This window comes from Bactrocera dorsalis, chromosome 2, assembly GCF_023373825.1.
Source record: "Bactrocera dorsalis isolate Fly_Bdor chromosome 2, ASM2337382v1, whole genome shotgun sequence".
NCBI lineage: Eukaryota > Metazoa > Arthropoda > Insecta > Diptera > Tephritidae > Bactrocera > Bactrocera dorsalis.
Window position 1 is genome coordinate 3,265,075 of NC_064304.1, and position 15,798 is coordinate 3,280,872.

The window sequence follows — 15,798 nt, forward strand, 5'->3', positions numbered from 1 at the left end:
GGGGATTATTGTTGAGAGCATTCGCTAGTGTCGTTTGCATGTGGCGTGGCCTCAAAGAACGTGCGATTTAACACAGCTGGACTATTTTTTGCGGAGGTATGTGAAGTCGTTATCTATACAGATGAGGCCAAGACGAATCACACTTGAAAATCACATGTCTCAAAACCAATCTTCATTTATTATAATTATGAAGAAAACATCGGCAAATTATATCTTCAGAACTTATTTCGTTTTAAGGCCGTGTACAGTTGCTTTTCTTTGTAATGACACAGTTTTAGTATCAAAGTGTTCGAAACTAAAAAAGTCTCAAAACTTTGAAGCAAAATTTCGCACACGTCAACAAAATTTCAAATATTAACGATATTGTTAGACCTGAATAACAACTAAACCAATTATTTTAAAGTATCTGGCGAATTTACGTTTTTGAAATATCGAGAGGCTAAAATTAATATGTTTCAAGATATAGTGTATATACTAGAGAATATAATTTTTTAATCCAATCCTCATCTACATACATTTACATTTACATACATGTATGTACATGTGAATAAAGGCACTATTTCTTTTTACCACATTGGACTTTCTTGCTTGTTGTTGGCTTGTGTAGCATATTTCTCAAAGAAATTTCCATAATCAACATAAATCAAGTAATTAGTCACACTCACAGCGAAATATTAACCCTTTTCACCACATTTCTACACCAAAAATGTAACAATTTCCATGTTGGCGCTGTGGCAAGTTTGCCGGCGTACAATTTGACTAATTTTAATGTTTCCCCACGGAGACATTTTCTTCATTTGCCCAGTTCCGAAAACTATTAATTTATGTATTGTAGTAATTTGGAGTTTCTTAGCAGGAATTACAAGTTTCCTTGCGCCAAAGTATTGGTGTGTGTGTGTTTGTGGCATAAATCGTAGGAAACGGTTTACAATTACACACATACGCATATCCAAATGTTAGCTGTCAAGGAAGTTCCATATGATATGGCTGAGCTTACCTACAAGTGTGAGCTCGTAACTCATACGGTCCGCTTTGGGCCACTTTCACAACTTTCCACCATCAAATTCGTAACGCGAAATGCCATTAACTCCTACGTCCACCGCAATATAATTTATTGTCCTACCTTATATAAATGTCCTTGCTTTAAATGAACAGTTATGGAGTGAAAAAACAGTGTTTATGTGTAAAAGTGTATATTCTAACTGTAAAACTAGTGTTCCCTGCAAATAAATTGAGGAAAAGGGGTAAATCATCCAAAACGGTGACTATAAAACAGGTTTCTGTGTCTAACGCTCTAAGCTGTAGGATATTGAAGACATCTTCAAATAATTTGCATTAATTACAGAAATATCCCCGTATTAAGAAACATGAATGAAGCAAATATCCCGACGCTCTCTATGTTGTCCATAATGACATTCGCAAGTTATATTTTCTTCAAAAATGTATACAACAAAATATTAATATTACAACCCTTGAACTACGAGCTAAAATATATTTACATATTTCCCAAAAAGTCTTCAATACCAAAAAACCTCCATTCGAAGCGCCAACATCTTTCAAAAAGAAGCAAAAAAACTATATATTTTTTCTTTTTTTTTATTAAAAAATGTATTGAACTTTTCCGAAACTTGTATAAAAATGGGTTAACCTAAATTCTCGATATTGCAGATGAGTTTACAAAAATGTCGCGCTGTCTTATAAAATTATTAAATTACTGCTCAAACTCCACTTCAATGGAAATCGGCGGGTCCTCCTTTAGTTCCGGTGTGTATATTTTGCCCCCAGCGAGCACAAACTCTTCCTCGCAGTCCATTACGAAATACAAGAATGGGCGGTTCACTTCAAACGAATCGATTTCGGGCGCGGCAGCTGTGCGTGCTTGAGTGTCGGAGGCGGTAAGCCCATTTTCGCTGCTGCCGCTCTCGTCGACACGCACACTCACAAATTGCACCACTTCATCCACATGCAAATCATTATCGGCAGATAATAAGCTGAGATCGGAGTCCTCCCTCGTAAACAGCTTGGTCAAACCGATGCTCTTCAACATGGCTTCGGAACGTGAAGTTTCGTCGACTTGGAATTTGGGCATTATGAGCCGCAGCTCCTTCTTTTGTACCTGCGACTTGGCCTTCTTAAAGTCTTCGGGTTGCAGTTTCTCGATGAGCGGTCGAAGTCCCTCTGTCTCGTTGGGTAGCACAATCATCATCGCATATTTTTTGTTCTAAACAAAACGTTTAAGGCATTAACTGAGGAGAAGTGATTCCGAAGTACTGCTTTTGTCTTACCTCGTACGGCAAACAGATAACCTTTGCACTCAAGTTCTCCAAATCGGCAACATGGAATGTGCCCTTGGTTTCCATCATTGGTACTTTCATGGCATCCTCGGCCGTCATGAAGAAGAAGCTTTCGTCTTCTGAGCTCAGTTTGGTAAATGGTTGCGCCCAAAGACCGGCAAAGTAGAGACCATTGAATAGCAGCATTTTAGTCTTCGAAGCGGCTTCGCGACCAGTTATCGAATTAGCGCTCAATGCGTGCGCGATGTCCTCCTTGCGGAAGAGACTGCGGGCGCCCAAAGCCTTTAAAAAAAATTAAAAATATAGAACCGAATCTTTATTACAGCATTGCAGGCAACTTACCCTTCGTACTGAGCTTATATGGGACTCTAGTGCAATCATTATCTCGCCTGCGTTTTTGTTTGCCGTATCGAGTGCGCTTTCCAGCTTTTGCAGCGGCAAAGAAACCTTTTCGGGCTCATTGGAGTCCAACACTTCCTGTATCGGTATAACACTGTCACTGTCGTCGCCATAGAGCTTTTGCAACTTCTCTCCCGAATGCACTGTCTCATTGTCTTCGAAATTCACATCCTCCTCGCGTTTACTAATGTCCTTGGCAATCAGCTCGTCCTCGTGTTTGGGTATTTCTGCGATATCTGCTGCGTCAGTTTCTTTTAATTGTTCGCTCGCTTCGTCGATTGTGTCAGCGCTTTCCGAACCTGCAGCTGCTTTCATGGGCTCGGTGTCAAGTTTCTCGTCCGCTTGCTTCTCAGATTGTTGCTTCTTAATCTCTTCCAGAATAGCTGGTTTTTCCACATATTGCTTATCGTCGACAACGCGATCAAATTTAGACGCCTCCTTATCGATCACTTCCTCGCCGTATGTATCGGCAGACAGTGTCTCTGTAGCAGCGGCAGCCAAGTTGGCATCGGCTCTCAAGCGCTTCAGTGTCTCAAAACCAACCACATCTTTGCTGTTGCTTACGGAACTGGTCTCAATGTCCAACGAAGTATTTGGCTCATTCCAATCATACTCGTCGCTGTTGATATCTTTGACCATGACAAAGTAGTTGTCGCGCACCAACTGCTTGAACTCATCGCGCGCAGTGTTGTTGCGATAGATGTACAACCAGGTTTGGAATGAAGGCGCCGTGGAATATTCTTTATTCTGGTAGCGCGAGAGTATGCGTTGGAAGGAGGCACGCAAATCAGCGCGTTCGGCGGGGAAGCCAAGTGTTTTGCTGAACTCCTCGTATGTCTCGCCTGCCGCACCCTCCGCTAAGACAGCCAGTATGGAGCTGATGCCCAGAGGTGAATAAACTTGATTGGAGTCGATATCCACATTGAATTTCAGCATGTTCAGCGCGATCTTCTGCGAAGCATCGCTAGCGAAGCGCTGCAGCGGCTGTTCGGCGCTTGCAGCTGTGTCGCCATTCTGTGTGGGCAGTGCCAACGCGAGTGTATAGCACAGGCACAAGAGCACTAGAATTAAAAGATGCAATCAATGAACCAAAATCACCATTGTGTTCTTTAATTTGAAAGAAACAAACTTTCTAACGCTTTGATACTTACACACAGTTTTAATTTCCATATTGGCTGTGCTACTTTCTAAAACTTCACTCCCTCTAAACCACTTCAAAGTCAGCTAGTATGTGTGCGTGTGTAGGTGCGTTGGCGTAGCTTTCTACCTTTTCCTCTGCTGTTGACCAAACGAATGCCAAACGACGAATGAATAACTTTGTCGTAGGCCAAAGAGTTTTAAGAAAGCCAAGCGTTGCAACCATTCTTCGCCGCTGAACTGAGCAAGAACATGATACGGCTGGCTGGCTGTTTGATTGTCAACGCCAATGAAGAACAGGTTATGGACAATAATCGTACCAGCGGATACATAGAATGTTACATACATAATTGTAGAATCTATGTTACGCGGTAGAGTTGGAAAAAGAGAGCTTCAGAATTTTCATTGCATTTAGCAGAAAATATCGAGAAAATGCTTACTTGATAGAGGATAAACAAGTTTTCACAGTAGATCTGTGATCTTAAGATACCCAAATAGTTCAAATTTCTGCCGAATAATTTTAGGCTTTTATTGAAATAGAGTTGAAGAAAGATATTCGATGTTAAAATTTGGTGATTTTTTAAGTGTTGTTTGAAATCTGAAATAGCAAAGTGTCGGCTTTTAAGATACCATATATACCATGTATTATAGACTACTAAGTAGGTCACTATGGAGACTCCTGATATTGCTATCTTTTGTCAAATTTCTCAAAGAAGCAAAAGAAGAAACGCAAAATGTATACATTTATCTCTAATATATATATATACATATTCATCTATATCTATATCTATATATTCTTTAGCTGAAACGTTATGTTGTTCCACAAAATAGAAACTAGTAAACGCTAAATGAGTAGGTTGAACAAATCACATATTAAATCTGATAAAAAGGATAGATGCCTGCGTAGCAAATAGAAACCGGGTATGAAACTAAATAGCAGCCACTGTTACAAGGCCCTTGACAATCCAATGCACGGCTTCCTAGGTGTCCAATGTAGGTACAAATAATTAAGATATATTAGAAAACCCGCTCTAAAAAAGTTTTTTATATTAAGAATTGAAAGATTAATCAAAAAAATGAGAATGGATAAAATTAAAAGAGAAAATATAATGCAAAAGAGTTTCCGGAAGGAATGCAGCAAACTGACGATTCGCTCTGTGCGATAGATTGGCTTTGTTTTGCAGTCGACTGTTTTTAAAAACTATTCAGCGATTTCTGAAGCCAAGATTTGCATATCGTCACCTAAAATACAAAACAACATATCTTCAAAAAATCGAAATTGAGTTTTTTTTTTCTTATGATATACTTTGTAATCACAATGGTATCAAAATACATGAATGTCTGTGTCTAAGTGCTTGATTATAATTAATATTCACAATGGGACTTAAGAAGCCTTCTAAGTACCAAATATATCCATTATTGTGCCTAAAGAAACTGAAAGATACTTGTGAGTTCGTCATAAAATTGCTTTGCTTTCAAACAACTTAAAGTGACAACTTGTTCTCTCTTATGCAATTCGCTCTTCATATGCGGTTAATGTTCGATTGACATTGATAGCCCAGGTAAGCGCTGAGGCGCAGTAAATAATCGTGGTTTTAGGCCTTAAGTAGAGCTGTTTGATTAATGAAAGTGGAAGTGCAAAGTACATATGTGCCTACTATATATGTATGTACAACTGTACAAACTTACATATATATCAAAGAGTACATGCATTTTCCTATTATTTAGTGCGTGAGCGCCAGTTGAAACGCGGCTAAAAACAAGAAAGCATTCGAGTCAAGCCCAAACGCAATTGAAAATAGGTCAACGGGTTAGCAGCCACAGAAAATAGTTTCACAATGAAATAGAAAACCTAAAGCGTTTGACTTTCTAATGGGCGCAGCGCTTTGTGACCAAGACGATTAACGCCAACGCGCAGAACAAGACGAAGCCGTTTCGGTAGTTCGAACGTGCTTTAAATCGCTGATTGACGAGATAACCAAATGCCAACCAAATGTATAAAGCACAGAAATCCGATTAGAGTTAAAGTTTTTAAAGTTGTAAAGAATTGTAAAAATATATACATACATTCGCGTCTGTTGGACTCTATTGCAGGTTAGAGGCCATAAACTGCAATTTATGGATTTCTCCACGCTTTTCACTGTCAACAAATGATTGCCGATTATTTCGCATTGCAGAAAGCTCATTTCACTTGCAAATCGGCGTGTGTGTCGGATGTGGGTTTGGACTTGAACTTCACTTTGCCAACTGCCGCCACCATGAGCACACCAACAACAACAACGCCGATTAACCCAGTTTGTATGTAAATTAGTCAGTGAAGCCAAAGTAAGAGCCAACAAATTCTACTCTACGTACGAATGTATGTATGTATGTATGTAGATAAGTAGCGCGTCATGATTTGAGGCCGCTGAACTCGCCAGGCGAATCTCGTGTGTTCGCGTCTCAGCATTTTCGGCTTACTACTATTTTGAATATCATTTTTGTTTATGTTCTTTTGAATACATTGTGATATCAAATTATTCATATTTTTCATTGATTTGTCCCGCATTCTCTTTTGTTGTTTATTTTCGTCTCGCGCTTGAGCGGAAGCGGTGCAAAGAGATCGATTTTACAGAGCGTGAAGATTTCTGAGGCGCGATGCCTCAGCTGAACAGCTAACACAGCCACACACTCGCACTCGCGTAGTGAAACGAGTTTTTCAACTTGACTTTGAAAGTGGGGGGCGGGCGTGTGCGTTGATCGCGGTAGGCAAATGGTCATCTCTAGAACAACGCGCGATTCTGTGCAGCGAAAAGATTTAGTTGTTGGTGTGTAGTTGTTGCTTTGCTTGAGTGCAGCGAACTTTTAAATCAGATTATATATGTATGTTTACAAATTTACGCATTAGGGTGAGTGTTTTTTGTGAGTCATGTTAACAACAGAGTAAAATATGATACTTACTATATCGATACAAAAAACACCCAATTTCATTGACAAGCATAAGTAGGCATCTGAACATTCGAAAGTTCGCCCACTTTTTGACTTCATACCGGATCACTGGGATCATGGAATAGTCAAACCGAACTCCGGCGACTGCTTCTCTGACCATATACCGGCGAGGAAGTTGTGGGAGGAAAGAACCCGTGGAGGATAGGGACAGTGAGTTTCTTTACGGAAGGGTCAAAGCTTGGGGGAAGGTCGGTAGGGGGGTCAGGAGCTCTCTATCAACTCCAGCTTCGGACTTCCTGCAGTATTTTCCAAGCCGATATAGCAGCTATTAAGGAAGCAGTAGATATACTGATCTGGAGTTCAGCCTCCTTCAGATAAGTGACCATTCACTCATTCACTCAGATAGCAGAGCAGCGATACTAGGCTTGAACTCATTAACAATGCGTTCAGGGTTGGTCAAGACGAGCCTAACCTCGCTAGCAATGGCATCGAGTCTCTTTGTGATAAGATATGTATGGTATGAGTGCCAGGTCACAGCAAAATCACAGGAAATTGTAAAGCTCTTGACATAGGAAGGAAAGGCACCCTAGAATTGCTTTCAGTAGAATGGGAGCATGGCCAGCGCTGCCGCAAACTTTTTCTTTGCCCTCATTAAAGCTAACCTCTCCCTAGTTGTGAGGGTTTTTACATGCCATCGCCTATTGACGTCCATGCTGTTAGGCTGAGAATCATACCAAACGCCATCTGCAGAAGCTGTATAAAAGTAGACGAGGTAGAAACAACCCAACATTTCCTACTTGAGTGTCCCGCAATTGGAAAGTCAAGTCTTAAACACTTGGGAGCGCATACCTTCATAGATCCCAAGGAACAGGCGTTCAGCTTTCCTATGACTTCACTACATATATCAGTCCACGTGCGATCCCTCTACGTCAGCCAACTAACCTAAACTATGTGCATTCATAAGATGATGTTAAAGCCTAACTTTATCGAATAAAATATTATGGGATTGTGTAAGCCTTTTAGCCCCGAATGGCACACAAAAGGTCTATGGAAGTACTAGTTCTTAAGAAGATTCCTAACTAGACACTGACCCATTGGTATTCACGCGGTGAGTTTTACACTCACATTGGAAGGCGCAACATGTCAAAGTTGCTAAGAGGAATATGAGTTGGAAACATCAAAACACTTTCATTTTCACTGTTCAGCTTCCGCCAGACTAAGGTTGAAACATCTTGGTTTCTATATTACATATCTAGGAATACGGATATTGGCCGGCTCAAAAAATTTGCGGCTGGCTCTAGGCGCTTTGCAGATATACGACGATATTTTTGGTCCATACTTAGAAGATCTGGGTATCACAACGAACAGTCGTCTTTGGCGGTCCAAGTGGGGTTATCCATGTCCTCACGAAAATCAGCCAATTTACCTAACCTAATCTAAACTTGTCTATAAACAAAAATAATATTGAACTAAAATTGATAAAATACACCCCACTTACTTTTATCCAATTACTTTTTTCCAATTCAACCCGAGAACTTTGCCTTCAAATGCAACTTTTTTGAAAAGGGAGCAGTGTTGACAGTAAGCATGGCATTGGCGAATAGAGGCCGGCTCAGATTCCATCAATTATAACATAACTAAGTTGATAACTGTCGCCTTTAGAGATACACTAATCCTCAACTAAATGGCTTAAACCTAAGATATCAAACATTTTTTCAAAATGAACAAATAATAATAGAATTTTTTTCAACCTTCTGTTAAACGAATGTGCAGTACCGTTAAGAACCCGATTCAATAAACACTAAAAGCTACAAGTGGTTAATATTTCAGAGTCTATATAACTGCGAAACTCGCTTTTAACGTGTTTTATAGCATTTAATACTTGCAATATCAAACATCAGAGATGAAGAACTCTCAGACATTGTATTTTTTTCTGTAGATATCAACGATAAAAACACCGCATGTTCACTGAGCACGATTAACGAAGTAGAGCGTGGCTACAAACAAAGCCTCTTAAGAAAAGAAATCTACAATCGCCTTGGTTACATTTCAGGTCAATGTTGACTCGATCTTCATTCAGGTGGAAAATCTAACTATGAGTTTAATGAACGCAAGTGCAAGTCGAAGCGATTTTGTTATGAAAAATCTATTTGTAATTATTAATATTGCCAAAGAACGTACTTATGTAATTGTGAGCACTTCAAATTGCGGAAAATTGAAAGCCGCTGTCATCGCTTCTCAAATAACTTTCTGGCAAGGTAACGGGATAAAATGACAGGGTTTACATTAGAGACACTGACGAAAGTCATTTTTAACTGGATTCGTTGCGGTGCGCAGGACACGTGACGGCTCTGCAAAGAGGGCTACATAGGTATAAACATATGTATACATCGAGGCACAAACTTACGCCCGAATGCGCGTTGAGTGCTCGAACGTGTGTGTTGGCACACGCGAAACGACATACCGTTAATAATAAAGTAAAATAATAATATTGTTGTAGACGAACAATAAAAGTAATGATAATGATGAGTATGATAAAAAGCAACAAACAAAAACACACACTGTTGCAATTCACATACACACACACGCACCGGTGCTTTGCATATTTGGCAAATGACAGTTGCTTTGTGAGGCATCGGTGGATGGAGTTGAGGATCAACCCTCAGTGCAGCGCCAAGGTGATGTGTGGCAATAGTTGACAAATTTTAACGGTAACCACTTGAGTGGATGCTTGGCTGCCAAGGTACATACATTTTAAAATTCCACGCAATTGCCCTTCGAGGGTTGTTCGGCTGCTCACCGGTGTTTTGATTCCAGTTCAGCGACGAATTCGGTGTGCAAGCAAAGATTTAATTATTGCGTTGATTGCTGTGATGGCGTGTTGAATGTTGAGTGTGGCGATGAGAACTTTTTCGGTGATTTTTGGACACACTTGTGTGGGAACCAGCTGCTGAAAAAACAAAAGTGATTAGTTAGGAAATTAAATTAAAGTTTTGTTTAATCCAATTGTGTTTTGTCTGTATAAGGTCTAGTACTAAGCATTCATAACTTTTGCATTAAATTAAGGAGTTTATTTAGCTTAATTGAAAAATCGGATTTTGGTCAAATATGCAACGGTTTTTTCGCTTGTTTGATATCATTTCAAAGGTAGTATCAGAATCCCAATGTTATGGAAACTCAAGCTCTTATGGCTAAAACTGGGCCGTCGATTTTTACAAGCTTCTTTTGAAGCGAAAATTATTCGCTACCCAGGATAGAAACAGGTATTAATCACTTGGTTTCCGGTCCGAACTATAAGGTAGATGTACTGAAGAAAAACAATTCCTCACCTTTAGATCAAAAATTACCGCTTCTGGACGATTGTTTCCTTCAGACGGTCCAGTTGCTGAATACTGATGTCAGAATTAAGAGTTTAGCCATAGGATCATATTAGATGGTTGCCAACTAACATATGACAAAACCTACCCGACCGTCAATCTTGGCTGGACGCCGTTTGCGCTGACTCCCCGCCATGCGACCACGACCGTTTTCGCTTGATGTTGTCGTAAGTCACTCACCTTCGTCACAGGTAGCCATCTACTTCGGAAATGGATCGTTTTTCTTGCGGATCAGCAGCGTTTTCCGGTTGCAAATTTGGTTGATTTCTATGGTATTTTGATGCTAAACTACACCTAACTACACCCACATCTACAGACACCGCTTAATTGCCAGCACCTACTCAATTTTCGCGGAATATTTCTTAAAAATTCTTAAGGAAATCCACTTTCTAAATCCACAATCGGCCAAGTGCAGTGGCCACTCTTGGACATTCTGCACAAATTGTATTTTATTGCCAGGTCCAAATGTCGCATTGCACTCTTTTACGAGGCGAATTTTCGGCAACAAACACGTACATAACTCTTTTACTTTAATACTTTGCTGAAACAGCTGAAATTTTCATTAGCCGAAAGCATCCAATTCGTGGGCACTTTTAATTCTCACACAGCCAAGTGCATTTCCATGCGAGGTAATCGAACCGACACACACACCCACACACACACACTCAAGCAAACAGCGGTGATGGCTTGCGAGCACTTAGTATGTTGCCGGCTCGTAAAAGTTTTACGAGTCTTCCTACATTCTGCATACGTGGCAAGTGCAACAATGTGTGGTAATATGAATTTATCAATTTGCTTCACAGAAGCACAGCGGCGCAGCGCAGAGTGTTGCACCCACTTTTGTGGCTAATCCAGATGGATGCAAATTTGCATCCGGCACCTAGAAATTCGAAATAAATTTACTCGTAAATATTTATGAATGTTTATGCATGTTTTCGTACTATGAAGAGAATTAAATGTAATTTACGGTAAATAAAATATATATAGTTGTGGTACGCTAATTTTAATTTGTGAATATATACCACGAGTATATGTGGGTATACAAAAATAAGAAAAATACCGGATGTGTCTAGATGAATTTCCATAATTTTTTTTCTATTCGATACATGTACTAGAAAGCAAACCCTTTCTAATTTCACCAGCCGAGAAAGGCAGGTGTCCGTTTGATTTAAGATCTAGATATCTAAAGCATTTCGCCTATAGCATTACTCGTTCATTGCCTGATCGGGCCAAAAACATTGATCCAACAAAGTTGAGACGCAACCCACCGAGATGAAACTCGACTCATGTATTTAGCAAGGACACACACCATTGCTTCGATCATCAAGTGCAAATATCGTCGAGAATGTAATTGAACCTCTTTATAAACAGACTTTAAAAGCTCTTCTACAGGTGGTATTTAAATAAATATATAGAAAATTCCGAAAGAGTCGACAGGCGTATTAGGGCGAGATGGAATGCCTTAAGTACATTCAGGATCGCCAAGATGATGTGCAAAAGACTCTTTGGAAAACTAGTTTGCTTCTTGTTCACACGGTCTCAAAAGGACTGCCGAACAGCAGCAAGCCGGATAAGGCATAACTGATAACGATACATACATAGACGCTCGAACACCGCCTATGCCTATGTCCAACACTATGTAGAACTCTGATCAAGTATCTAGGAGCTTCGGAGTCCAAAGTACTAGACGAAGTATCAAACATAGACATCAAGTCGCTCTTAAAATTCGCAAAAAAGTTGACGTCCTATGTGGCGAATTCTTCAGGCATTACTAAAAACCGGTAGGCCTGTGTTTGGCGTGGTAGCTGGCCAGTATAACCTAACCTTACTTATTTGTTACATAAATATAACTACTTTTTATGTGTATTTTGATGTAACTCGATTTGCATTATTTTCGCTTGAAGAGCAAATAGGGCGTATTGATCTCGAGTGAGCGAAAAATAGAAGAAGCATCAAAACGAATACTAATTATTACGAATAATATTTGTTAAGGCAGTAAAACAGATAAAAGTAAAACAGATTTTGCCTGAAAATGATGTGATATATGAGGGAAACAATTACAATATTACGAATATTGTATGTAGAGACAAAGATATTGGGTGTATTGCGAACTCACCCGCAATCTTTAAGACGCTTACGAGAAAATTACGAATGAATGACATCAGAGTATTTTTTTTGTCAAATAATGTTCTGTATGGAATTTGGTCAAGAACCTGAGTGTAAGGACCATTGGAAAATAATAGATGATCTTTTTTATTAATCATATGGTTCATGACCCGGTCCACAGTTATATGTTAAGAACAATAAACTGAAAACTTCTCAATTTCCAATGGAAACATGCTTTATTTTTTTTTCGAAACTTGCCTACACTGAATAAATGTATCCTACCTCAAGATTCGATTGCCATTTATAAATGAGATCAACTCATAGACTCATAAAGCTCAATCATATTTAGAGTCAATAAAGTATTTGTTCTGCTCATTTCTATTTAGAGGAGCATTGAAAAAGTCTCAAGCAAAAAATCGAAAGTCTAAGAAACCCAAACAAACAACCGTTTGAAAACTAAAATAAAAAAGAAAGAAATTCTCAAAAAAATTTAACAGAAAACAACGGATTCTTCACTTATTTTCAAATGCAACACAACAAAATGAACAACCACCAAGCGGCGCCGAATAAGCAAACGGTAATTTTTAATCCGGTCGTTGACTACGAACTGGTGCTGTCGCTCTTTCTGGAAGAATTCAACGGGCGTTGGAGCAATGTGCAACCCTCACCTGAGACCGGACTCGAGGGCTATGAAGAAATAACCATACTCGGCTCGGGCTCTTTCGGCCAGGTGGTGAGTAGAAAAGCGAAACGAACAATTTAGGCGACCGCTTTGACTTTTGCAACGATTTCATCAAAACAGGCCTTATGCAAGGACAAGTCCACGGGCGATTATTATGCAGCGAAACTTATGCTGAAGGAGAAGATCGTCAAGATGAAGCAGGTGACACATGTGCATAATGAAAAACGCGTGCTGGCCTGCATCAAATTTCCCTTCCTCATTTGGCTGGAGTTCTCTCGCAAGGACTACGATCTGCTCTACTTGGGATTGCCATTCGTCAATGGCGGCGAATTGTTCACGTATCATCGCAAGTACCGTGTGTGCCCCACACCAGCTCATTGCATCGATAAAATTTGATCCTTTTCCCCTTTAGAATGCGCAAGTTCAATGAGAAGCACGCCCGCTTCTACGCCGCTCAAGTGTTTCTTGCTCTGGAGTATTTGCATTTCCTGCACCTGATCTACCGTGACTTGAAGCCCGAGAACGTAATGATCGATAAGAATGGTTACATCAAAATAACAGACTTCGGATTTGTTAAGGTCGCTCATATTTTGCGGTATTAAATCATCTTTGTTATACTCACTGATGTTTAACCCAGCAGAAAGTCGAGACGCGCACTATGACGCTGTGCGGTACGCCCGAGTACCTAGCGCCGGAGGTCATTCAGTCGCGACCCTACGGCTCGTGCGTGGACTGGTGGTCCTTTGGCGTATTCATTTACGAAATGGTCAATGGTTCGTCACCCTTCTCGCCCTTCAATCGCGACATAATGGTCATGTATGGCAAGATTTGTGAAGGCGAGTACAAAATGCCACAGGGCTTCAGCTCCGAACTGAAAGACTTGGTTGAGAATTTGCTGCAAGTCGAATTGTCGAAGAGGTGAGTTAGTGGAAGGACATATGTGCTCATATTATGATGTGTCTTATTTTGATTTTATTTAGATTTGGGAGCTTAATCAACGGCAATAAAGACATTAAAAACCACGATTGGTTCAAGTCCATCGATTGGTTTTCGATACTCAACCAGGAAATGCCAGCTCCCTACGTGCCACAGATTGGTCATGCCGAAGACTTGTCCAATTTTGATAAGTATCCGGAGTTTAAGCGTGGACCGAAGTCGAAAACTTGTCGTTATTGCGAGGCTTTTGCTGAATTTTAAAATGATATTCTCTGTATATCTGTGTTTACATTGTGAATTACTTGATTATTGAATACTTATTAATTACAAATATTAAATACTATGGAATTAATCTAAAAATATACATATATATCTTTTGAGAATATCGAAGAACATTAGCATTATATTATAGTTACTAATTGCTCTGGTTTCAAGAGAGACGTGACTACAGACCATGAGTAGGGTTAATTTTAAGCAATATCAAATAGTACAATAGGCGGATACGTCGACCAGACTTCGGACGCAACTAACTTCAGACATGCACTGACCGCCATTCACAGTGCCATTGATGCCTTCACTGACTCCCATTTAGTGAATGGCGGACTTGGAATCAAACCACTAACCATTGCAGATGAAAAGCACGAGTTGCCGTGAGAAACGAGAGTGACCCTTGCGCAGTTTCGTTCTGAGTACTGCAGCAGGTTAAACTTCTACTTATCCAGAATAGACCCTGATATATCAAACATATGATCAGCATGCACTGAGTCCTCGCATGACGCTAGCCAACTCTTTACATGCTCTGATAACCCTACAATCTGACACCCTTCTCCCTTTAGTCCAACCCTGTCGAAACCGTACGTTTCCTAGAACCCAGGGTGACGTCGCTGACAACTACAAATCCTTACCATCATAACCGCGAATAATGTACCCGCACAACAACAATAACAATGGCATTAAAAGGAATATGCCAACCAAACTTACTTAGCTCTCTTTGGGGGAATATCGGATCCTTAATTTGGCATTATTAAAACTAGAGACATTGTAGTAAAGCACCGAAGTGTGTATCACTGAATAAATGCCCTTCATAGTGCTCCGATGAATTAAAACACATTTTAGTAACGTTTTCTTTTTTAATGCTTTCCTGATTGTAATCAGAGAACCTAAAACCAATCTTCCGTTGAACAAGGAACTGAACTTTTCAATTTCCGAAGTTTGTTAAGATTACAAGATCATCGAATAAATATTTTTTCTTTTGAGTTGTCTTAACAAAATTTCATAAATAAATCTTTTACAGTCACATTCTTTTCTCCGGACCATGTGTTACGTTCTTAATCGCTTTTCTTACACTCAAGAAACAGCCATAGAAAGCTCTTTTTTCCACATCTCTCCACATCGGAGTGAAAACATATGTTCCGTGCCCCATTTTAATGAGTGTTTGCGTAATTTCTCACAGCTCCATCTCCACGCCATATTTGGTGGCGCGAAGAGACACACCACAAAGTGTCACCGATCACAATTTTTTTCTTCTTCTTATGTTTGCTTGTACCTATTTCGAAAGCGTAATTTTTCAAACACACACACGGCCATTTTGAAGTTTTGTATCTAATGTTTCCAATTTGGCGTTCTTCTAAGCAATTAATTACCCAATTTCTCTGGTGTTCCAAGAAGAACAGCTGTAAGACAAGTGCCGAGCAAGTGATCGCCGAAGCTGTTGAAATCTTTCACTTTTCCCATGCAAAGCGCTGCGATATCAAGCACCACATATTTACAGTTATGCATGCTTCTACACTCTCGCATGCATGTTGCATGTTCGTTTTCTCCAAGCAGATGTTTCAAGTTTCGATTGCGTGTCAAAGTGTTCAGCGGCGTTTCCTAAATTATTTAAGTGAACTTTGTGTTTGTGTTGGTGAAAGCGCTTTGATCTTAAAAATACTTGAAG

The 15,798-nt window shown here is 39.8% G+C and overlaps 2 protein-coding genes across 2 annotated transcripts; one reads left to right on the top strand and one right to left on the bottom strand.

Moving 5' to 3' along the window:
* Positions 1-1,581: 1,581 nt before the first annotated feature.
* Positions 1,582-4,215, bottom strand: LOC105226762 (serine protease inhibitor 88Ea). The gene is made up of 4 exons (XM_011205782.4): positions 3,845-4,215; positions 2,637-3,754; positions 2,286-2,576; positions 1,582-2,221 (listed from the first exon to the last, which is right to left on the bottom strand). Exons 1-4 carry the CDS (start codon positions 3,861-3,863, stop codon positions 1,712-1,714), a joined length of 1,938 nt encoding a protein of 645 aa, XP_011204084.3. The 5' UTR covers positions 3,864-4,215; the 3' UTR covers positions 1,582-1,711.
* An 8,443-nt stretch (positions 4,216-12,658) lies between these two features.
* On the top strand, positions 12,659-14,190 carry LOC105229734 (cAMP-dependent protein kinase catalytic subunit 2). Its single transcript, XM_011210203.4, has 5 exons — positions 12,659-12,974; positions 13,044-13,273; positions 13,336-13,501; positions 13,564-13,841; positions 13,904-14,190. Exons 1-5 carry the CDS (start codon positions 12,768-12,770, stop codon positions 14,118-14,120), a joined length of 1,098 nt encoding a protein of 365 aa, XP_011208505.2. The 5' UTR covers positions 12,659-12,767; the 3' UTR covers positions 14,121-14,190.
* The last annotated feature ends 1,608 nt before the right edge of the window (positions 14,191-15,798 follow it).

What these genes read in the sequence shown, in the direction of transcription:
- LOC105226762 (XM_011205782.4), bottom strand. An exon ending in ATATAAGCTCAGTACGAAGG is followed by an intron (nt 2,577 to 2,636) that starts GTAAGTTGCCTG and finishes TTTTTTTTAAAG; the next exon opens with GCTTTGGGCGCCCGCAGTCT. An exon ending in TTATCTGTTTGCCGTACGAG is followed by an intron (nt 2,222 to 2,285) that starts GTAAGACAAAAG and finishes CGTTTTGTTTAG; the next exon opens with AACAAAAAATATGCGATGAT.
- LOC105229734 (XM_011210203.4), top strand. Translation starts at nt 12,768, where the DNA reads ATGCAACACAACAAAATGAACAACCACCAAGCGGCGCCGAATAAGCAA. An exon ending in TTGTTCACGTATCATCGCAA is followed by an intron (nt 13,274 to 13,335) that starts GTACCGTGTGTG and finishes TTTCCCCTTTAG; the next exon opens with AATGCGCAAGTTCAATGAGA. An exon ending in CAAGTCGAATTGTCGAAGAG is followed by an intron (nt 13,842 to 13,903) that starts GTGAGTTAGTGG and finishes GATTTTATTTAG; the next exon opens with ATTTGGGAGCTTAATCAACG.